Below are 25,087 nucleotides of genomic sequence, written 5' to 3'. Positions count from 1 at the left end.
TCTGCAGCTTGAGTTCGATCCCCAGCCAGCCAGGGTGCAACCCACATGGCGCAGGAGACGTCTCCTGTTTCCATGCTGCTCCCCTCAGCAGTGTATTTCAGTCAGTCTGCCTGTTCTGTTCCCCACTCTGTCTCTGGTGTGTCCTCTAACCCCCACACCTCTGGCCTGTACCCCAGCTCTTATATGCATAAATAAATAAATCTTTAAAAAAAAATAAAATAAAATGCACAGGCAGCTTACATAAAATAGAGATAGGTTTTATCACACCCATTTCAAATGAAAAGGTGCTTTAGGGCCTCCCTGGTGGTGCAAGGGGTTAAGCACAGCACTGTGAAGATATCCGCAGCCTCTGCAGCACAAGTTTGATCCCCGGCTGGCCAGGGAGCTACCCACATCGTGCAGCAGACCTCTTCTATCTGGCCCGCTGCTCCCCTCAGCAGTGTATTTCAGTCAATCCGCCTGTCCTGCTCCCTACTCTGTCTCTGATGAAGCCTCGCACCCCCATACCTCTGACCTGTACCTCAGCTCTTGTATGCAGAAATAAATCCTAAAAGAAAAAAAATAGAAAAGGTGCTATATATTGATGGTATACTATAAATTATCATTTTTTAAAAAGATTTATTTATTAATGAATACAAGAGCTGGGGTACAGGCCAGAGTTGTGTGTGTGGGGGTGAGAGGATTCACCAGAGACAGAGTGGGGAACAGAACAGGCAGATTGGCTGAAGTACACTGCTGAGGGGAGCAGTGAGCAAGGCAGGAGAGGTCTGCTGCACCATGTGGATTGCTCCCTGGCTGGCTGGGGGATTGAACTCTTGCTGCAATGGCTGCGGACAGCTTCATAGGTTGCTTCTTAACCCCTTGCACCACCAGGGAGGCCCAAATTTGTTACTTTTTAAAAAAGATTTATTTATGCACACAAGAACTAGGGTATAGGCCAGAGGTGTGGGGGGTGATAAGAGGATTCACCAGAGACAGAGTGGGGAGCAGAACAGAGGCTGCTAATAGCTTGTGCTTAACTCCTTGTGTCACCAGGGATTGCCTAAACTGATCACTTTTCAAAACCATGTTTTTTTTTTTTAATTTTTTTTTAAAGATTTATTTATTTATTTTATTTATTTATACATGCACTGGGTACAGTCAGAAGCGCAGGAGGGTGAGAGAATTCACCAGAGACAGAGCGGGGAGCAGAGCAGGCAGAAGGACCGAAGTACACTGCTGAGGGGAGCAGCGGGCGGCAGGAGAGGTCTGCGCGCCATGTGGGACCCTCCTCTGGTGGCCGGGGAGCAGCCGGGGATCGAACTGGCGCTGCAGAGGCCGCGGGCAGCTTCGCAACCCAGCGCTCAACCGCTGCGCCACCGGGGAGGCCCACCATGTTTTTTTTTTTAAAGATTTATTTATTTATGCATACAAGAGCTGGGATACAGGCCAGGTGTGGAGGGTGAGAGGGTTCACCAGAGACAGAGCGGGGAACAGAACAGGCAAACTAACTAAAACACACTGCTGAGGGGAGCAGCAGGCGAGTCAGGATCGAACTCATGCTGCAGTGGGTGTGGATAGCTTCATAGTTTGCATCTTAATTTCTTGTGCCATCAGGGAGGCCCCTATCTTTTCTTTTTAAACATTTATTTATTGCACAGAAGAACTGGGGTATAGGGCAGAGGTGAGTGTGTGGGGGGGGGGGAGGAGGAGGATTCACCAGATATAGAATGGGTAGCAGAAGAGGTAAATCTACTGAAATACATTGCTGAGGGGAGCAGCAGGTAGGACAGAAGAGGTCTGCTGCGCCGTATGTGAGTTAACTCCCTGGTGGGGGACTGAACTCATGCTGTAGCAGTGACAGTGCTGAGACTTAACCCCTATGCCACCAGAAAGGCCCTACCATCGTCCTTCCAATTGATTTTCATTTTCTTCAGAAAATATGTTTGAATGACTGGGGAAAAATATTTCATGTTTTAAGGAGTTACTTACATTTTAAAAAAATTTTTATTTTTTTAAAAGATTTATTTATTTATACAAGCACTGGGGTACAGTCAGAAGTGGGGGAGGGTGAGAGAATTCACCAGAGCCAGAGCGGAGAGCAGAACAGGCAGACTGACGAAGTACACTGCTGAGGGGAGCAGCGGGCGGCAGGAGAGGTCTATGAGCCATGTGGGACCCTCGCCTGACGGCCAGAGATCGAACCGGCACTGCAGAGGCTGTGGGCAGCTTTGCAACCCAGCGCTCAAATGCTGCGCCAGTGGGGAGGCCCAAGAAGTTACATAAATTAACCACTCCTATGAATTTTCATTTTAAGTGAGAAAATTCAAAAATCAGAATTCCACTGAGTTAAATGTTAGTCTTCATTTTAAGAGTATGGGTAATACAAAAAGGAAAAAGAATATAGCAGCACCAAAGTGAAACTATGAAAACAATCTATCAGAGATGAGATATGCAAAGGCACTTGGAGGAAAATTAAGAAAATGGGATGTCACAGTTGAAATGTCAACAACACAAAATGCAGCACTTAGGGCCTCCCCGGTGGCACAGTGGCTGAGCACTGGGTTGTGAAGCTGCCCGCAGCCTCTGCAGCGCCAGTTCGATCCGCGGCCACTGGTCGAGGGTCCCACTTAGCGCGCAGACCTCTCCTGCCGCCTGCTGCTCCCCTCAGCAGTGTATCCTCAGTCTGCCTGTTCTGCTCCCCGCTCTGGTGATATCTCTCACTCTCCCGTGCTTCTGACTGTACCCAGTGCTTGTATAAATAAATAAATCTTAAAAAAAAAGAAAAAATGCAGCACTTAAAAAAGCCTAATGCTGGGCCTCCCCGGTGGCGCAGCGGTTGAGTGCTGGGTTGCGAAGCTGCCCGCGGCCTCTGCGGCGCCGGTTCGATCCCCGGCTGCTCCCCGGCCACCGGAGGAGGGTCCCACATGGCGCGCAGACCTCTCCTGCCGCCCGCTGCTCCCCTCAGCAGTGTACTTCGGTCCTTCTGCCTGCTCTGCTCCCCGCTCTGGCTCTGGTGAATTCTCTCACCCTCCCGCGCTTCTGACTGTACCCAGTGCATGTATAAACAAAAAAAACAAATAAAGAAAGAAAGAAAACATGCCTCTCTCTCTCTCTCTCTCTATATATATATATATATAAAAAAAAAAAAAAAAAAAAAAAGCCTAATGCTGGGCCTCCCTGGTGCCGCAGGGGGTTTTAAGTCTTAGCGCTACCATGCTATTCCCAGTCACTGTGGCAAGAGTTTGATCCCCAGCCAGGGAGCTGACCCACATGGCTCAGCAGACCTATCCTGTCTTGCCCATTGCTCCCCGTGGCAGTGTATTTCAGCCAGTCTGCCTGTTTCGCTCCCCACTCTGTGTCTGGTGAATCCTCTCATCCCCTCCACCTCTGGCCTAGACCACAGTACTTGTATGCATAAACAAACAAACAACCCACCCAAATACATTTTATTTTTTAAAAAAGATTTATTTATGCATACAAGAACTGGGGTACAGGTCAAAGCTGCGGGGGGTGAAAGGATTCACCAGAGACAGAGTGAGAAACAGAACAGCCAGATTGACCAAAGTATACTGCTGTGGGGAACAGTGGGTGAGACAGGAGAGATCTGCTATGCCATGTGGGTTGCTCCCTGGGCGGCCGGGGATGGAACCCATGCTGCAGAGCCGGCGGACAGCTTCATAGGTTGCGTCTTAACCCCTTGTGTCACCAGGGAGACCCCCAAATACATTTTAAAAATTGACCTCTAACTTAAAAATATATATATATGTAATAGAAACAAAACAGAGCACTGACCCCTGTGAAAAGTAAATAGAGTTAAAGAAAGATATCAAAATCTTTCACTTTCTATTTTCAAAGTGTCAGGAGGAGGAGTGTGGGAGAAAGGTAGTGTGATGAGGGACTATATAAATTTGAGAATAGAGTGTGTGGCAGAATCATTTTGGAGAGTGGAAGCACAGTACGTGTAGCCAGAGGTGGTATGCACGCTTATATAATATGTAGCATATGGGTTCCTTAGCCCGAAGTTGTAATATGAAATTGTAATATGAATTTTTTTAAAGATTTATTTATTTGTTTGTTTGTTTGATTGATTTATTTATTTATGCAAGCACTGGGTACAGTCAGAAGCGCGGGAGGGTGAGAGAATTCACCAGAGCCAGAGCGGGGAGCAGAGCAGGCAGAAGGACCGAAGTACACTGCTGAGGGGAGCAGCGGGCGGCAGGAGAGGTCTGCACGCCATGTGGGACCCTCCTCTGGTGGCTGGGGAGCAGCTGGGGATCGAACCGGCGCCTCAGAGGCTGCGGGCAGCTTCGCAACCCAGCGCTCAACCACTGCGCCACCGGGGAGGCCCTGTAATATGAATTTTTATAGGAGAAATCCACTTGCTAAATTTAAAAATTTACCTTATTTTTTACGGGGTCAATATTCTTTACAGGAGTGACGGAAATAATTCTTACAGGGTTTTCTTCATTTTCACTAACTCCAGTTTCTGCTGCCTCTGAACTCTGTTCCCTGTTGAAGCAAAATAAATCAAGGTTTCTTCATCACGTGAAGAGAAAGCTTAGACTCTTGCTATACCAATATGGAAACAGCAGTTCAGGCTGGTTTAGACATCTGGTAAAGTAAGCAATGATAGCAAGATTCAGATCTTCTATGGTAACAGACTATTGATTGCTCTATTATATCATGCTGCTGATTTCATTGAACCATACTACTGGTAAGACAGAAATGAGTACCTAAAACCACTTGAGAGAAAGAAAAAGTTGTGAAGAAGAAAAATAACACAACTATTGCAAACCTATCATTTAGGGTTGGGAAACCTTTATACAAAAATACACAACTGTAGCACAGTTGTCTCCAGGTTCTGTTAATGCTCTTCAAGGGAAGGGAATGTAAAATGTGTTTAAAACTCCATCAGCTGAGTTTATTTTCATGATTGCATGAGTAAGAATGAAATCTAGGCTAGTTAGTGTTGCTAAGTGGAGTCACGTGGAAATTTATGCAATAGTATAACATGAAATAATTTTATAAGTGTAAATGCTATAATGACATTATCTTAGCTCATACTAATTTGCTTGAAATAAAAAACATACAAATTCAGTTTAAGAGAACTGAACTTCTGTAGTTTTCCTAACTTTCTTATATCTATGTACACATTTCCACCTAAATTAGTTATATTACAGATTCTGCTACTCTTCCCATTTAACTTTCAAACACACTCAGAAAGCTGTATTGTTTCAAAATGTGTAATACAGGCTCAATTTCCATCAGAAATAATACTGAAATACAGCATGATTATTTTGACTCAAAACATTTCCTAAAGTCAATTTTTTGCAATACATTATTTTAGGATATTAAAATATGAACCAAGTAGTGAGTGAGAGCTAATGAAAACAAATGGAAAAAAGTATTGCCTTGAACGATTTCCAGTTGAAGGGTTCAGCTCTGAATTAACATTAATATTGCTTCCAGTCTCGGGTCCAGTGCTTCTAACATATGGTTTCCTTCCTGTTGCTGATAAAGGCTTGTTTACTGCACCTAGTACTCCAGTAGGTTTTGGCTAAAAATTACACATACATATGTTATTTTATACCTTACTGAAAGGAACACATGTAAATTTAGATACATATGGAAGAAAGATTTAGGCTAAGCCAAGGAATTGTTACTTTGGAAAGTTAAAATCCTAAATTTATTAGAAATGATGATTTTGTTTGAATACATGTACAAATCATAACCATTACCTTTACTTAACAACAACCAGGTAGTATTTAATTACCCCTTATTGTCAATCAAAATAAAAGTTGTCTCTAAAACAATGAAACATAAAACAAAATGGCATACAACTAAGCTATTAAATGTATATACTAGTAGTTAAGTTTATAAAAAATTTCCTTTTGCTCTTTTATGTATCATATAATTGTTATAGAATATATACTAACTTAATATCTAAATTACAATTATTTCTTTTATATTACACATTAAATTTACTATTCCATTAATCAGGAAAATCTGCTTTGAGGATTATAAGTAACCTGAAATCTATCATTATTGCTAAAAAAAAAAAACAAAAAAAAAACCCACTGTAATTCAGAAGAGAGGGTCATGGCAGAATAAAGCCAGAGAGATGCTATATCCTACAACATGAGTGTTGTCTCAATCTAAGACTAAAAAACTATAAAATTTAGGAGACACAAGATTATTTCTAGGAGTAGAAGTCATATACACATGAGATAAAGACCACAAAATTATTTAGTAGATAATACCTTTCCGGTTAACAGAAGGACTCTTGTCTCTTCGGAAATATAATTCTTATCATTACAGAAGTCCTACAAAAAGAAAAAAGAGTAAATATCCTAACTCACATTTTAAATAAGACAAACTCCAATGTTTGAGGGCAAACAGTCTCCATTTTATTCATTAAATTATACTACATTGTTACAAGGTTTAGCGTAGTTTGTAAACAATCTCCCATTCCTTAATAAACTCAGAGATATCTTTTTATTGTTTAAGTCAAGACAATCCAATATTTGCCAGTAGGGTGGATTGTAAGTGAAATTTAATTTTGTATGGCAGAAAAATGAAGGTAAGAAAATACCTTTTCAGGTTGTGTAAAAAATTTCATCGGAAGTACTGGATCCTTTGGTGAATCTGCATTGCACAAAGCACTTTTACTATTTATAACACACAGAGCCACATCACATACTGTGTAAAGTTTCTAGGTATGAAAAGAAAAAGGAGACGTAGTTTTCAGTAGTGCAAGATAAACACATATACCAATTCTGCCCAATGATATATAGTTATTATTTACTCCTTGAATATTCACAATTGTGTTTGGCAATTTTTTAAATGTACCTCCTAATGAGCCAAAAAAAACTCCTTCACCTTATTTACTATGAATGCCAAATATGCATTAAAAATAATAAACCAAACTGAACAAAAGGAAACATATAAGAATACCTATTTGTTTCTAATTCTTACTAAAAGTTAGTAAAGCAGCAGAATTGTAACTTCTGTGAGTTCTGTAGAGGTTTTAGTATCTTCTTCAGAGTATTAAACATTCCTTAAATTATACAATAATAATGAAATGAATAAAAACTGACTTAAATATATTTATAAACATGATATAATATGAAAAAAGTGGGAAAGAGCTGTACTATTTTTTATCTATTGGCTGACACACATCTTACTTCATTTGTCTTGGATTCATCTGGTGATTGGGCATCCTTTGTTAACTTGATGTTCTCTGCCATCTTCTTCATAAAGGCATGGCTATTGTTTTCATTCTTTGTCATTAAAACTTCCAGCATGAACCATAGGCACCTAAATGGTAAGCATATTCATCTATTAAGGAGACTGAATGTGGGTACCTTTTACAAATGGAATAAATAATCTTAATGGGAAATTCTATTGTCTGAATGTAATAAAAGAAATATAAAACACAGAGAAAACCACATGATTAAAAAATATCCTGTTAACAGTATTCATTCAAATGCAAAATACAAAATAAAACATTAAAAATGAAAATGTAGCTTAATATGAGAAGGTCTGACAGATTGGCAAGGCACAAAAGTCATTCTATAGGTGTTCAATGAATATTTATTTATTTAAAACTATCTTTTTTTTTTTTTTAAAGATTTATTTATTTGTTATACAAGCACTGGGTACAGTCAGAAGCGTGAGAGGGCGAGAGGATTCACAGAGACAGAATGGGGAACAGAACAGGCAAACTGATGAAACACACTGCTGAGGGGAGCAGCGGGCGCAGCAGAAGACTGTGCGCCATGTGGGACCCTCGCTGGAGGCCAGGGGGATCGAACCGGCGCTGCAGAGGCTGCAGGCAGCTTCGCAGCCCAGTGCTCAACCGCTGCGCCACCAGGGAGGCCCCAATGAATATTTAAATGATCTGACAAGTCTAAATGCCAGGCAATGATGAGCAGACCCACAAACAGCGGTCTTGGCATACTATTTGCTGGTGATGTAGGAGATCTATGTAATTCTGTTGAGACATAACTCTGACTTGCTGTACCAAAGCCAATGTGCATGGTAACCAGTCATTCAAATTATTTTTGCTGTTTTCCACTTTGATTGCATACTCATTTAACATATAAAATGTATTTTAAAAGGGGATACCTCAATTTGCAAATGAGGCTGAACATTAGAGTCACTTGAGGAACTTATTTTGACAAATCTAGGGTAATATCTGTTTTTAATAAGTTTCCAGATGATCTTAGGCAGCTGTGAGTTACTGCTTGTATGTATCATCAGGGGAGAAATCATTTGATGATAAGTCTACATAAATGAATTTCCCTATACTCTGTAAATGTTTTAAGGGGACTACTATAGAGAGGAAATTTAATGTTTTGTTTTTAGTTTAACAGTTTAAATGAGAACTGGTAGTTTTCAATAATACTAACTTTGGCAGAGTTAATTGACTCCAGTTGGACACTAGATGTTTGCTAAAGTCGTAGAATCAAAGGAGAATAAGGAATAATTAGTCTGTACATATATATTTATCATATATATAAATACTGATTACATATATATTGTATGACTAAATTACATGCAGTGGATTATGAACAGAAATATTTGTATTATACCGCCAATCAAATGTTTATTCTCTTTTGCAGGGTGGTCACAAATGACAGAGAAGAATATGAGCTATTTAGTGAGTGCTTACTATGTATTAAGCATTAGGCCAAGCACTTTCCTTTAATCATTGTAACCTTATGAAGAAAATGTAAAATTATCATTTTACTATTAAATAACCTAGAAAACCTTTTAGAAAGTTTTCTAGAAAGGTCAAGTGGCTACCTAATAAGGTCACAGAGATAAATGGGTGAGGACTATGATTAAAACCAAAAAAATAATAATTTTTTTTTAATAAATGTGCTACTACAAACTAGTAACACATGCTATTAGAGTTTGGTTTTTTTTTTTTAAGACTTAATTATTTATTTATACAAGAACCAGGGTACAGGCCAGATGCGCAGAAGGGTGAGAGGATTCACCAGAGACAGAGCGGCGAACAGAACAGGCAGACTGATGAAATACACTGCTGAGGGGAGCAGTGGGGGAGACAGGCGAGGTCTGCCGTGCCATGTGGGACCCTCCCGGCTGGCCGGGATCGAACCGGCACTGCAGAGGCTGCAGAGAGCTTCACAGAGCAGAGCTCAACCGCCTGCGCCACCAGGGAAGGCCCTAAAACCAAATTTTTATAAAAGTATTTAGAGACAGAATATTACATGAGCAACTGTCTGCTGGACAAAGGTTCTAAGTTTGAGCTTCATTTGTTTATGTGAATATTGAAATTATTTGCTCTTCGGGCTCAGAATTCTAGTGAATTTCTATTAAGTTGAAGATTCTTCAGAGCCATTTACACATAACTGACAGGTGTTAGAATTCCTCTTGGTTTTAGTGCAGAAGTGAGGAAGCATTCTCAATGTGATGGGTGTTCTAATTTGTTTGAAAAGTTTTATTAAGAAGCTTGTGATAAAGTTAAAAAATAGACATAAAAATATAAATTTGCGGGCCTCCCTGGCAGCGCAGTGGTTGAACGCTGGGTTGTGAAGCTGCCCGCAGCCTCTGCAGCGCTGGTTCGATCCCCGGCCGCCAGGCGAGGGTCCCACATGGCTCATAGACCTCTCCTAAAGCCCGCTGCTCCCCTCAGCAGTGTACTTCATCAGTCTGCCTGTTCTGCTCTCCACTCTGGCTCTGGTGAATTCTCTCACCCTCCCCCACTTCTGACTGTACCCCAGTGCTTGTATAAATAAATAGATCTTTAAAAAATATATATATATAAATTTGCAACACAATTTAGATTTGACTTGCAGCAATTGAAAAAAGTATGATAATGTTGTTATAAAAATGTTAATTCAACCTTAATATATGCTAAGATTATGTGCCATCCAACAATAAAAAATTGGTTTAATCAATTATGGTACTTTGAAAGCTGTTCTATATATTATATTTTTAAAACAGCAGGTTAATGGGCTTCCCCAGTGGTGCAGCGGTTGAGCGCTGGGTTGTGAAGCTGCCCGCAACCTCTGCAGCGCAGGTTCGATACCTGGCTGTTGGGTGAGGGGGTCCCACATGGCACGCAGACCTCTCCTGCCGCCCGTTGTTCCCCTCAGCAGTGTTATCAGTCTGCCTGTTCTGTTCCCCGCTCTGTCTCTGGTGAATTCTCTCACCCTCCCGCGCTTCTGACTGTACCCAGTGCTCGTATAAATAAATAAATAAATCTTTAAAAAAAAAAAAAAAAAAAAAAAAAAGAAAACAGCAGGTTAAAAAAATAATACATAGGGGCCTCCTTGGTGGCGCAAGGGGTTAAGACTCAGCACTATGAAGCTATGTGCAGCCACTGCGGCCTGAGTTCGATCCCCAGCCAGGGAGCTAACCCACATGGCATAGCAGACCTCTTCTCTCTCGTCTGCTACTCCCCTTAGCAGTGTATTTCAGTCAGTCCACTTGTTTTGCTCCCTACTCTGTCTCTAGTGGATCCTCTCACTTCTGCCTCTCCCCCGCATTTTTGGCCTACAACCCAATTCTTATATGCATAAATAAATAAATCTTTAAAAAACCTGCTATCCAGATCATTGACAAAGGGGAGAAATCCTATATTGTCAAATTATTAACAAAGATGCAAAACAATGATACTTCATTAATAAAAAAAAATTAGCAGTTGAAAAGCTCAACGGCAGTTTTTGCAGAAATGGAAACACACATCTTAAAATTCAAATGAAATTTCAAGGTACCCCAAATAGCTATAACAATTTTGAAAAATAACAAAGTTGGAGGACTCGCCTCACAATTCTGAAACTTAATACAAACCTATAGTAGTCAGGTTGCGTGGTACTGGCATAAGGACTGATATATAGCCAAACTAAACAGAACTGAGTACCCAGAAATAAATTCTTGCACATATGGTCAAATGATTTTTGACAAATGTGCTAAGACCACTCAGTTGGGAAAAGAATAGTGTTTTAAATAAATGGTGCTGGAAAAATTGGACATCCACAAGTAAAAGAATGAAATGGAACCTTTACCTTATACTACATACAAAATTAACTATATGGACTAAAGAACTTTTAGTATCAAATGTTTAAATCATATAGCTGATAAGGGATTAAAATACCCAACTACATAAAGAATTACAAATACCAAGACAAGCAACAAAAAACAGGCAAAGAGTTGAATAGATATTTTCCCAAAGAGAATATACAAATGGCCAATAGCACATGAAAAGATGCTTAAATCAGCAATCATTAGGGAAGAGGTAATCCAAAACATAATGAGATACCACTCACATCAATGAAGAAAGTATTAAAAAAAACCCAACAAAACCCACAATAACAAACTTTGATGAGGATGTGGAGACAATGGAAACTCTATACACTGCTAATGGGAATATAAAATGGTGCAGTCACTATGGAAAACAGTCTGGTGATTCTTCAAAAACTTTAATATAGAATTAGCATTTGGCCCCAAAATTTTACTTTTATGTATAAACCCAAAAGATTTGAAAAGAGGAACTCAAATACTTATATGCCAATATTCCTATCAGCATTATTCACATTAATCAAAAGGTATAAATAATCCAAGTTCATATAAATGAACACAATGTGGTGTTTGCATACAATGGATTATTCAGCAATAAAAAGAAATCAAGTTTCAATACATGCTGCAAGGATGAACTCTGAAAAAGCAGACACAAAGGGGACAAGTATTTTAAGATTCCACTTATATGAATTTCCAGAATAGGCAAATTCACTGACACAGAGAGTAGAATAGTAGTTATCAGTATCTGGGGGCCAGTGGGGGTTGCTACTTAATGGGTAAAGAATTTCTTTTTGGGGTGACTGAAACTTTCAGAAATACAGTAGTGATGGCTATATAATATTGAGAATGCAATTAATACCACTGAATTGTACACTAAAAATGGTAAATTTTATATTTTACTCCAATAAAATAGTGACACAGAAAAATGTTACCAATTTGTACAAAGCTAATAACCACATATATAAAACACATACTTCAAATCTCTGTGACTAGTACAAGAAACCTGATTTTGTATTGCCAGAGTATTTTACGTGTGTGCACATATTTTAATGCATTTTTTAAAAAAAGATTTATGTTTTTGTTTATGCATACAAGAACTAGGGTTTAGGCCAGAGGTGCGGGGGTGAGAGGATTCACCAGAAACAGAATGGGAAGCAGAACAGGCAGATCTACTGAACTACACTGCTGAGGGGAGCAGTGGGCGAGACAGAAGAGATCTGCTAGGCCATGTGGTTCAGGTCCCCAGCCTGGGATCCAACTCACACACAATGGCTGGCAATAGTTTAATAGCGCTGAGACTTTATTTATTTATTTATTTTTTAAAAGATTTATTTTTATTTATTTATACAAGCACTGGGTACAGTCAGAAGTGCAGGAGGGTGAGAGAATTCACCAGAGCCAGAGCGGGCTGCAGAGCAGGCAGAGGGACTGAAGTACACTTGCTGAGGGGAGCAGCGGGCAGCAGGAGAGGTCTGCGCGCCATGTGGGACCCTCCTCCGTGGCCCGGGAACAGCCAGGGATGGAACCTGCGCTGCAGAGGCTGCGGGCAGCTTCGCAACCCAGCGCTCAACCGCTGTGCCCCGGGGAGGCCCAATAGCGCTGAGACTTTAACCCTTATGCATTATCTTTTGAGGTTAAAAGTAAATTTTCGTTTTAAGGAGACAAATTTTTACTACATGGATTTCTAAATTTTCAAAATGAAGTAACTAAATCCCATCTTAAACAGTAAACCTAAAATAACCAAACAAACCAATTTCAAAGACTCAGACAGCTAATTACAAACAAATAGGAAATAAAACAAACAAGAAAGAACTTGTTAGATGAGAATAATTTTTTAAAATGAAACTTACAGTCTACAATAAATAAACAAAACCATAAAAAGATTTTTATTTCAAGGGTAATAACAACAGAAAAAAAATAGCATTTTTAAAAAAGGTAAAATTTAATTTTTTAGAGTTCTTAAAAGTCAGTATGACTTACTCTTTAATATCACGAAGTTGATCAACATCTTGTGATCTGGTAAAATCTGGATCATGGGCTAGCAGGTGAATCATATATGGAACTACATACTCAGGTAACAGTGACAGTAATTTCTCTAAAGTGAAAACATCATTATTAACAATAGTAATAAATAGCTTTTATAAAATCCCTTTCTAGGTTTATATTCTAATCACTTCAGTTCCATTTTTCCCCTCAGTTATTTTTCTATTAGAGAACTTGATAGCTACATGATACTGAAATACCTCTTTTTCAATTTTGAAGAATATTAAAGTCAAAGTATAATTTAAGATCATGCAGTGGGTCCTTTACAAAGCTAGAAAATAAGTTTTTGCTCTCTAACATCTTAGCAACATGTCAAACCAAGCCACACTGCTGATCCCACAGGAAAAAAATGTAGTTCTATTTAACTTTAAAATGTCTCAAAAATCAAAGCACATGACTACAATGACAGCATTCCATAAATCTCCCATTGTTATTATCAATTACAATAGAAATATGTAAAAATAATCCCCCTTGCCCCATAGAATCAACAACAAGATGCATTTACAAACTGGGAACTTTCAAAGCTACTTACCAGTAGCCATGGGGTTCTGTTTAATGTACTCCCTGCGTATACTGATATTTTTTAGCAAGCACTGTCGTGCATGTGCTCTTCTCTCCTTCACAGGATCTTTGGCACACAAGGCAAAGATCGCCATATACTCCAATGGGAGTAGTAATTTCACAAGCGCCTTATGCAACTTCTGAGCAAATATCTGTCTTACTTGGTAGCACTCATCCTGCAGTAGCACATAACCAAAAATATTAGTGTTTTAAAAGCCATAACAAAAATGTCCAATTTAGTTTTAGCAATTGGCAAACACAAGAGCGTATTTTTATGCATTTTAAATATATTTTCATTTTTAAAATATAATGGGGGAAACAAATCAGTATTTGTGAGCCGTTTTGTTAGAATTGGTAATAATAGCAATCCCTTTTGTGTACACATCCTTATAGTGAATGGGTCTATACCGACAGAATGTAAATGTATATAACGTTAAAGGCCAAGTAATTGACAAAAATAAGATTGTTACTTACATTAATAACAAGTGCACAGAGCTGAAACTGTTCTGGAGTTATAATTTCATGGTAACAAGGTTCCTGAGCAAGCTTCATTATGGCACTACCAGCAGCTAATCGCAAGCGAGACATATCAGATTTACTATAAACAAAAAAGAAATAAACATTTCCTATAAACATTATGACTCATAAAAAAATACTTTGATCCCATTTTGAGTGTAAAGTTCTTAGCATAATAATGACTTAATGTCCAAATATCGCCTTTTGAGTCCTCAAAGTCACCACAGGAAAAAAGGCTCAAATCATTGAGACTATCTGATAAGAAGTTTATCTTTCTTCTTATTTAGTTATGCTCTAGCTAAAAGCCTCCATCACAGCCAAATAACTCTGCTCATTCTTACATGCACATTAATTGCAATGCTAGAATAAATTATTTACATAAAGAATTGTATTCCTAATATACTATATACTCATTGTAGAGAACTTGGTAAAAAAACAAAAAACAAAAAACCAGCACCTTGAAAAATTAAAAATCCCCTATCATTTTAAATCTACCTCCTGCAGTTTTTAAATGCCTATACATAGAACATAGGAATCTAGTTAAAGCTACACATGCCTGGTGAAATACAGGGCCAGCAATTTGGAGTTGATTTGCACCAGAAAAGGGAAGCTATCAGATAAGTAAAAGGAAAGGATATGGAGGTGAGGGACATTAGCCAACTCAGGTTCCTTTTGCAGCAGGAAGATAGGAGGGCCAGGCACTTACTCCAACCCAGCAGACTTACTTCCTACATGGGAAAATATGACAACGAATGGGGTGACAGGACAGGGTTCCCACTTAAACCTTCACTGTATATTGGAATATTGTATAGCTTTGATAGTTAAAAAAATGTGGAAAGCTGGCCTGAATCCACAATGGACATAGCTTAATATAGAAAAGGAGAAAACATGGTACTCTTGGACAACAGGATAGTCAAAATGAATGCTGGTAACAAGAAATGACCATCAAAAATCTGAGGAAAATAATTGAGGAATTAAAAAAAAAGCTGTACTAACTGTGTGCTTAACTTTGTGCCAGGCAATATGTGCAACACTTTACAAGTTTTCTCTCATGAGGAAACTTGAGTCTTAGAAATGCAGTTTATACAAGTTCTCACAGCTAATAAACAGAGTATAAAGTGATATGTTTCTGATTCTAGCTAAACCATGTAACATCCAATTAGGACCTGAGAGAGAGAGAGAGAGAGAGAGACACACACACACACACACACACACACACACACACACACACACACGATGTATATATATTTAAAAGATGTATTTATTTATGCATACAAGAACTGGGATGTAGGCCAGAGGTGGGTGTGTGTGTGAAAGGATTCACCAAAGACAGAGTAGGGAGCACAACAGGTGGATTTATTGAAGTACACTGCTGAGGGGAGCAGCAGGCAAGGCAGGAGAGGTCTGCTGTACCATGTGGGTTAGCTCTCTGGCCAGGAATCGAACTCAGGCAGCGATGGCTGCAGATAGCTTCATAGTGCTGAGACTTAGCCCACTGCACCACCAGGGAGGCCCTGTCATTTTTTTTTTTAAATCAAAACATTTAGCATCTCTATTCTAATTGCACATTCCCTATTTCCTCTACCAAAATGCATAATCCTTGAAGGTAGAGACTGTTGTACCTTTAAGAAGCACCCCAGAATCTGGTGTGAGTGCTCAATAAATATGCAATGCACAAATGAGTATGTAGGAATGCACCACAAGCACAAATTTTAATTATTTCTGTTGGTGCTCCAGGAGCATAATAAATCAAGAGTTTCAAAGAACTAAGGATCATGAAACATCTAAATTTTCATGTTAAAAGGAACAGAAAGAAGAAATGGTGATTTAACAGATTTGAAGAGTGAAAATGTATAGAAGTACAATATTTTATTTTTTGCATTTGCAGAAACTTGCGTAATTGTCTGCAAACCAATAGGAAACTGTGACTCTTCCTTCTTTGAACTGCGACTGACATTCCTTTCCTGGCACCAAGCCATACAGCAAAACTCCTTGAAGGCAAGAACTGAATATCTGTTTTTGCTGCTAAGCTTTTCAGAATTTTCCCAAGAGTAGTCATTCAACAAGTATTTGTTTAATGTTGAAGGTAACTTCAACATTACTATAGCAATTAAAATTAAAAATTTACTGGAAAAATTCAGTCTTTAGGAAAGAAGAATATACTTTTTTTTAAAAAAATTGAGGTAGCACTGGGCCTCCCCGGTGGCGCAGTGGTTGAGCGCTGGGTTGCGAAGCTGCCCGCACCTCTGCAGCGCTGGTTCGATCCCTGGCTGCTCCCTGGCCACCGGAGGAGGGTCCCACATGACGCACAGACCTCTCCTGCCGCCCGCTGCTCCCCTCAGCAGTGTACTTCGGTCCTTCTGCCTGCTCTGCTCCCCGCTCTGGTGGATTTTCTCACCCCCCCCCCCGCGCTTCTGACTGTACCCAGTGCTTGTATAAATAAATAAATAAAATAAATCTTTACAAAAAACAAAAAAAAAAAATTGAGGTAGCATTGATTTACAACACTGTGCATGATTTAGGGGAGTAAGTTTATACTACTTCAGATCTGTTATCGTACCATTACCACCATCAAAAGCCCCTATATTTTACCCTAAGTCATCGGGTCTCCTCTCTGGTTCCCCAGCAGCCTTAATTCTGCAGCCATATTTCTAGTGTTTGCTTTGTATAACATCATTATGAAAACACTGAAAGATGTACAAATCTCAAGTGAATTTGTAAGATTTGATTCCCAAGCACACAGTATCATTCAACATGCAGTATTAATTAGGTAAATTATTCCTATTTAAGTCTTTGTAACAATTTTGAGCTAAAAAATTTGAAAGGATGAACAATCTCACCTGATCCTCTTTTGCTCTGTCAGGTCACCTTCACTAACCAACATTGCTGATAATAACCGAAGAGTTGAATTGGCAGATTTAGACTGGTTGTTTTTCATACCCAACAGCCATCTTACCAGAAGTTTAATTGCTTGTACCTATAAAACATTAATATGCTAAAAAAAGAAAGCAACTTAAAATTCCAATTAAATGGAAGATTAAATTATGTTAATTAGATTAGTGAGACTGTTTAATTACCAGTAGACATGTTTTACTAAACAAATCTTTAGGACAATAACAATAAAACTAATATTTACTTAGTTTAACTTATACCATGTACTATTCTGAGAGTTGTATATTGTATTAACTTATTTAATCTTCCAAATAAGTCTATAAGGGAAGTATTCTTATTTCCAATAAGACAAGTCAACGAAGAATATTTATAATGATAAATAACTTGCCCAAGGTCTACTTTCTAAACATAAGCTTTAACAATTAAGACATTTGCCTGAGATTTTCACATCTTTCAAACAGGCACGCCTCATTTTATTGTGCATCAGATATTGGGGTTTTCATTAAGTTAATGGCTTGTGGAAAACCCGCACTGGTCATGTTGATTGGTGCCATATTTTTGTTGAAATCACAAAGGATTGGCAATGTTGCATTAAGTCAATAAATAAATCAGGGTTTGAGAGAAGTGAGTCAAATTTTGAAAGTTCTATTATGGGTAAAATACTAGCAAGCAGCATTTCTAGCTACAGAGAAAATTTCTGTGAAAGGAAGAGTCAACAATGCAGCAAATTCAATGGTTTTCTTAAATTTGAAAAACTACCACAGCCACCTCTATGCATCGGCAACCACCACCCTGATAAGTCAGCAACCACCAACACTGAGACAAGCCCCTCAACCAGCTAGGTTAGGACTTGGTGAAGACTGAGATGGTTAGCAACTTTTAACTTTAACTTTTAAATTAAGGTATATATGTTGTTTTATAGCCATAATGCTATCTGTACACTTAACAAACTACACTATAGTATAAACATTAATATGCACCGGGAAACCAAAAATTTCATGTGAATCACTTTATTGTGGTGGGCTAGATCCAAACCTGCAGTATCTCCAAGGTGTGCCTGTAGTTTTAATACTACTGATATATTTTGTAGTACTGAAAATTTATTTTGAAGAACTCGTCAAGTCTAATTCAGTGTTGCTCAACCTTCTGATAAAAAACAAAACTAGGAGATCTTTGTAATTACTGATGGTTATATTTACTTAGAGACTCATATTCAAAAGATTTTTCCTATACATGAAAGCAGTAGCTAAAGGATCTAGATATTATTTACTATATTTGCTGACAACTTAGAAAAAGCAATTATGACTGCAGCCACAAAAGGTGAAACAGATGATCAAGAAAGATGGGACAATTTCTTGTTTTAAAATACAAGATTATACCTTTATTTTTTAAAAAAGATTTATTTTTATTTATTTATGCGTACAAGAACTAGGGTATAGGCCAGAGGTGTGGGGAGTGAGAGGATTCACTAGAGACAGTGTGGGGAGCAGAAAGCGAGACAGCAAAGTTCTGCTGTGCTATGTGGGTAGCTTCCCTGGCCGGGGATTGAACTCATGCTGCAGTGGCTGGTGATAACTGGTAGTGCCGAAACGTTTAACCCCTGTGCCACCAGGGAGGCCCCAGATTACATCTTTAAAAAACAGCTTTACTGGGCCTCCCCTAGTGGCACAGGCAGTTGAATGCTGTGCTGTGAAGCTGTCCGCAGCCTCTGCAGTGCTGGTTCAATCCTGGCTGGCCAGCGAGGGTCCCACATGGCGCAACAAACCTCTCCTGTCTCGCCTGCTGCTCCCCTCAGCAGTGTATTTCATCAGCCTGCCTGTTGTTCCCCACTCTGTCTCTGATGAATCCTCTCACCCTCCTGTGCATCTGGCCTGTACCCCGGTTCTTGTATAAATAAATAAAATAAATCTTAAAAAACAAACAAACAAACAAACAAAACAGCTTTACTGAGGTACAATATAAATTTCTCGAAACTTACCAAATTGACACAGCAATCTGCTTTTGCCAAGTTAATAATGATATGCTTATAGATAGTGGGAGTAAGTCTAGAACCTAAGATGCTTCTGAATATCACTATTGTAAACACAAATCTCTGTGTAAAACAGACTCAGAGAAATTATTTTAGCAGACAGAAAGGTCTACACAATGATGCTTACATATAAGTAAATAACTCAATGACAACTACAATTTGAGACATATCTTTGACTTAAAAAATAAAGCATCTCATTGAAAAATGCTTATTAACTATTAGGTTAAAGAATATTATAGAATATCTATGAAAGTTCATTATTTCAATGTAAAACTTATTAAGACCTACACAAATTTACCTTTGCCAATACTTCAGGAGAAACCTCTTCATCTGGAGACCACAATTTTCCATTCTTTTCACCTGTTGACTGTAAATAATTGAAAAATCTAATTTTTATAAAGAATATTGAAAGCTTTTCATACTTCATTCTGTGCTCAAGAAATCTTATGGGAAAGTCACCAAATAGTGCTTAAAACGAAGAACAAAATTGGAGAACTCATGTTCCACTCACCCTCCACCAAACCACCCGGTGTCCATACCCATGGACTTTCCATACCCATGGACTTTCTGATACAGATACTTCTTACAAATATACAGTAATTAAGATAGTATGGTTGGTAATGGCTTAAGTACAGACACAGAGGCTAATGGAATGAAATAGAGCACTCAGAAAACCCTCACAAATAAATGGTGCTTGAACAAGGGCACTAAGACCAGTTATTGGGGGAATGAATCTCGCTAATAACTGGTGCTGCAAAACTAGATACCTAAAAGGAAAAGAATGAAGGTGGACCATTACCTCATACCACACAGAAAAATTAACTCAAAATGGATCAAAGATCTTAATTTAAGATCTAAAACTATAAAATTCTTAGAAGACAATAGAGGAAAATCTATTAGCTTGAATTTGGCAAATATCTGACAATGGTTTGATAATTTGGAATAAAGAATTCTTACAACTCAACAAAGACAACGGGCAAAGGACTTTGAATACACAAAGACAGAAAAATGGCCATTAAGCACAAGGAAAAAATCCCACACATTATCAGTGAGTAGGGAAACACAAAGACACAATGAAATACTACTTCACACTAACTAGGATGCTTATTATCATAAAGCTGGAGGAGAAAATTGCTGGCAAGAGATGTGGAGAAACTGCAAATCTTGGGTATTGCTGGTAGGAATGTGGAATGATAGGGCCATATGGAAAACAGTTTGCAGTCACTCAAAAAGGTCCCATACTGAATGACCACAGGACTTAGCAATTCTATTTCTGTGTATATATCAAAAAGACTTGAAAACAGGGACTCAAATATATCAGCATTGTTTGCAAGAGTCAAGAGGTAGAAAAAGTCCAAGTGCGCAATAACAAAATGTATGTTATGTACACAATGGATTATTACTCTGGAATAAAATGAAGTTCTGATACAAACAATAATAAAGATGAACCTTGAAAACGCTATGCTTAGTGAAACAAATCAGACAAATATTGTGTGATAAGAGGTGACCAGAATAGGCAAGAGAGCCAGAAAGTAGAAGAGAGGTTGTCAGGACTGAGGGGAAGAGGCAATGGGGAGATTTTTTTTAATTTGGGGGTTACATTTTTGATCCTCCATATGTAGACATGTTCCACTTACCCTCCACCAAACCACTGGTGTCCAGACCCATCTGCCTTCCTCCCCCGGTTCCCTCTGGTAACCATTAAATTGTTTCACAAGTCCAAGATTCATTCAGCTGGTGCACTGCTGGTAAGAATGTGAAATGGGGGCCTCCCCTGGTGGCGCAGCAGTTGAGCGCTGGGCTGTGAAGCTGCCCGCAGCCTCTGCAGCGCGGTTCGATCCCTGGCCACCGGCGAGGGTCCCACATGGCACGACAGACCTCTCCTGCTGTGCCCACTGCTCCCCTCAGCAGTATATTTTACTGGTCTGCCTGTTCTGCTCCCCACTCTGGCTCTGGTGAATTCTCTCACCCTCCCGCGCTTCTGACTGTACCCAGTGTTTGTATGAATAAAAAAAAAAAAAGAATGTGAAATGGGGAGCTATTGGTTAATGGATACCCAGTTTCTTTTTGAGATGATAAAGTTCTGGAAATAGATAGTGGTGATGTTCACACAATAATATGAGTATATATTTAAGGTTCTCATGCTTATGCTATTTTAGAGAGTTACTCAGCTTCCCTAGGTATCTTCATGTATGTAAGAGTTATATACAAGTTATGGGATTTACTCATTTTTTCAAAAACAGTGACCAAAAAACTCCAACAATATGGGTAAATATAATGTAAGTGAATTATACACTTAAAAATGGTATAAATGGCAAGGTGGTATAAGTGTTTTATCATACATACAAAAAGAACCATTTTAAAATAGGGTTTATCAATAATTAAATTGGTATTTAAAAGGGGCCTTAAATTTTACATTTGTTGCTAGCCACATTTATCAATAGCGAAGGAATGGAGAGGGAAATGAATTTTGGTCTTATTCTTCCATTCTTGTCTAATATAATTCAAATAGGGAGAGGGAAAAGAGGAGGATTGTGTATTGCAATATTTTTAAGTTCAGATAGTGAGGGCTCAAAGACTTGTGGACCATATGGGAAAATGAAAAACTGGATAACTTAGCACTATACTGAAAATTATCACATTAATCCAGCAATTAAGAATAACTAGCATCTTCATTCAATAACTTTAATTTAGACTAGTTTGATAAAGTAGTGATTCTTTTTTTTAAAAAGATTTATTTATTATTTATGCATAGAAAAACTGGGGTGCAGGCCAGAGGTAAAGGGGTGAGAGGATTCATCAGAGACAGATTAGGGTGCAGAACAGGCAGACTGACTGAAATATACTGCTGAGGGGAGCAGTGGGAGAGACAGGAGAGGTCTGCTGCACCATGTGGGTTGCTCCCTGGCTGGCCGGGGATTGAGCTCATGCTGCAGTGGCTGCGGATAGCTTCATAGGTTGCGTCTTAACCCTTTGCGCCACCAGGGAGGCCCCCAAGTAGTGATTCTTAATCAGAGGTGTTTCAGAAATCACTTGGGGAACCTTTTCAAGCTACATATACATTACTAAGCTCCAACCCAGTGTTAATGTATCTTTGTGTGTTGTGAACGTGTGCATACACACTCATGCAATTCAGTTAATAGAATATATGAATCTAGATTAATAGAATACATGAATCTAGTAGCAAAAGTACAATGTGATTATATTTCAAAAAGCTAATCAAATACAATTCCACTGATACTTTAACAGTGTTTTAGATACAACGAAATTCTAACACTCTACTAGTAAGTTGTCCTTCAAAGGTTAGGATAGCATCTCACATGTACTTTTTACTTCATGACTGATCTATCTCATGCCCTCACTTTTTTCTTTCTTAAATGTCACATTCTAGCAACAGCCACAGTGATATCAAGATGTTACTTGTAAATTTAAATAAATAAATGAAAAATAAAGAATAATTTTAAAGGTAAAGAAAATTATATATAGAATACAGGAATGTTTTGGTGATAAAGATGTAAACAGGCTTACTCTCATAATTCTAAATATAATTAAAAGAGAAACTTACCCTGTCATTCATTAGCAGATCTTTTACAATAAAGTTTGCGACTACAGATTTCATTGGGGAAGCAAATTGATCTGGTGCTAACATAGAAATGTGGCCCAGTGAAACTAATGGAGTTATAAGTTGTTCTGGTACATCAGCATTCAGACTCCTACTAAGTGGCTATAAAAATAAAACAGTCAAAATTACCAGTTTGTTTTATAAATATCTAGACATTTTATGGAAACAGTCAGTGTGCCTGAGTTATTCTGAATTTATCATGCCTAAACAAATCTGTTCTAATAATATGTAACTTCAGTCACCATAGACACTTAATTCTTATTTCACCTACTGAGATGTAATAATATTGAAAGAACGCAGAAAAAAAGATTCATCTAATAGGTAAAAGTAAAAACAAGAACATTTCTGCATCATCTTCTATAATACAACAGATTTATTATGTTAGTGAATTTCTTATTCTGTAGGCCATTTAATTAAATAACAAGTGGCATAAAAAAATAAGAGCTCACTTGGGTTTGGTTCACAATGAATCAATTTAGAATAGTGGGAATATCTTTCCACTGGTGGGGTTCAGCCAAGGAAAGGCAAACAGGACTAATCTTCAGGTAGGACTGCCAGATACTGTAGTTCAAGTCATCTACTAATACTTTCTGAGGACAGAGGGACCACTAAACCAGTAAGGCTAAAATTAAATAAAATGTTCTAACACAAACACACAAAACATCCTTTAGTACAAAGTAACCATGAAATCTGATATAAAGGCTGGCTATACAGTGCTGAATAAGAGAGACCTTGCCCTATGGAATTTATATTCTAGGAGGGAATTAAATATCTCAAAAAAAAATTCTACCTTCTATCCTCATTAAACCACAGAGATGAAAAATAAAAATGAACATGAACACATCCCATGTATTACATGTACCTCAAAAATCTGTGCAAGCTGGACTTCTTTATTTGTGAATATAGCATGTATACAGTGAACAGCCTGTTTTGCTTGGTGTGGAGTACCTCGCTTCGCTTTCTGATGCAAAATTGGAATTAAGGTCCTGCAAAAAATATCATAGTTACCAAAAACAAAAACCTAACCAAAAACCCAATAAACTAAAAACAGATCTTCTCGTTGTTTCCTATAACTGTTTAGATGTATGCAATTACAGAAGCCTCTCAAAAATTACTCTATCTATAGAAAGACTTTAAGTTTCCATCTCTGTCCCAAATATAATCCAAGAAACACAATGCCCCCAAGAAAAGGTGACTTCAGGAGACAATTTTCATGTGAGAGTCGCCTCATGAATATGAAACAAATAATAAACACACAATGTCTCTCTAAAACTTGCCACATGCCATTTACCTTCTAAGTAAGATATTCTTAATTTTCCACTTCCCTTTCACAACCGCCTTTGGGTTTTTAAAAAATCAGTCAGAAAAAAAGCAGCAAAAGGCCAAATTGTATTTAAAAGCTGAGATGATTATACCAGTGAAAGTATGCAAGGATATAGACATATGCATAAATACGTAAAAATATCTATGCAAAGCGCCATTCTAAGTGGTTTTAATGAATTAATTCAATTAATTGTCATAACCACCCAAGGTCGACAATAATTATAGTCATTAAATAGATGAGTAACAAAAGCACAAAAATATTAGTTAAATTTAAGGTGAGTGACAGAGTTAGGAAATGGTAGAGTTGGGATTTAAAAATAATCATTTTTGTTCCAAAGTCCATATAGCTAACCTTCACACTGACAGCGAAGACTAATAAAATAATCTTTCTATAAGATGATACGGAAATATATATCACATTATTAAAGCATTAAATGTTGATATGGCAATACATTAAGTGGAATGAAGAAAACGTTTATATCAGCCTACAAAAAAAGACACACATCAAGTATGCAGACAAAACGGTATGAAAATATATATCAAAATGTTAATAGTGACTTCCTGTATATTATCTAAAGTTACAGCTTTTTAAAATGTCCATACAAGTATTTTTCTAATCAGAAAAAAATCTATAAGCCAAAATAAAAATTTAAATACTTGTCATCTATTTGATTCAGTGATCCTATTTTAAAGATATAAGGGCAGTGGTGTCAAATGCAGTGATGACAAAGGGCCCTCCTATAATAATGGGAGGCTAGACAAGAATAATACCCCAGGCCTCAGGTCATGTACTTGAACCTAAAAAGTGGAATACATGCATTGGTATAATTTGATACTTATGAATGTGCTTCATTTCTCTCCGTAAAGGTTTAGAATTATCAGAGAGTATTTCAATGCACAAATTGCCTTCTTTCACTGAAGGTGAAAGAGCTGTTCAAGTCTTTCTTTCACAACCTCATTTATCAGAGTAATAAGAAAACCAAAATATAACAAAGATATAGTACCAATCAAATTATTATTAAGTGTATAATTAATACACTTAGCCAGCCCAATGAAATGATACAAAA

The 25,087-nt window shown here is 38.0% G+C and overlaps 1 protein-coding gene across 2 annotated transcripts in view; it reads right to left on the bottom strand.

Annotated features, from left to right (window-relative positions):
- PDS5A (PDS5 cohesin associated factor A) overlaps nucleotides 1-25,087 on the bottom strand; it is a gene marked incomplete at both ends in the record, with an annotated part of 114,374 nt that overhangs the window by 4,131 nt on the left and 85,156 nt on the right. Inside the window, 12 exons of one of the 2 annotated variants that reach the window (XM_084232888.1) lie at nucleotides 4,383-4,491; nucleotides 5,391-5,539; nucleotides 6,243-6,305; nucleotides 6,575-6,694; nucleotides 7,167-7,299; nucleotides 13,015-13,129; nucleotides 13,610-13,814; nucleotides 14,113-14,236; nucleotides 16,995-17,131; nucleotides 19,374-19,442; nucleotides 22,641-22,799; nucleotides 23,560-23,683. In XM_084232888.1, coding sequence (XP_084089014.1) covers nucleotides 4,383-4,491; nucleotides 5,391-5,539; nucleotides 6,243-6,305; nucleotides 6,575-6,694; nucleotides 7,167-7,299; nucleotides 13,015-13,129; nucleotides 13,610-13,814; nucleotides 14,113-14,236; nucleotides 16,995-17,131; nucleotides 19,374-19,442; nucleotides 22,641-22,799; nucleotides 23,560-23,683 — 1,507 coding nt within the window. The remainder of the gene's footprint in view (nucleotides 1-4,382; nucleotides 4,492-5,390; nucleotides 5,540-6,242; nucleotides 6,306-6,574; nucleotides 6,695-7,166; nucleotides 7,300-13,014; nucleotides 13,130-13,609; nucleotides 13,815-14,112; nucleotides 14,237-16,994; nucleotides 17,132-19,373; nucleotides 19,443-22,640; nucleotides 22,800-23,559; nucleotides 23,684-25,087) is intronic. The other variant, XM_084232889.1, reaches the window with a different exon arrangement.

The sequence above is a fragment of the Talpa europaea genome (assembly GCF_964194135.1).
Source record: "Talpa europaea genome assembly, chromosome: 5".
Lineage (NCBI taxonomy): Eukaryota > Metazoa > Chordata > Mammalia > Eulipotyphla > Talpidae > Talpa > Talpa europaea.
This window is presented reverse-complemented; position numbering and strand designations above follow the sequence as displayed.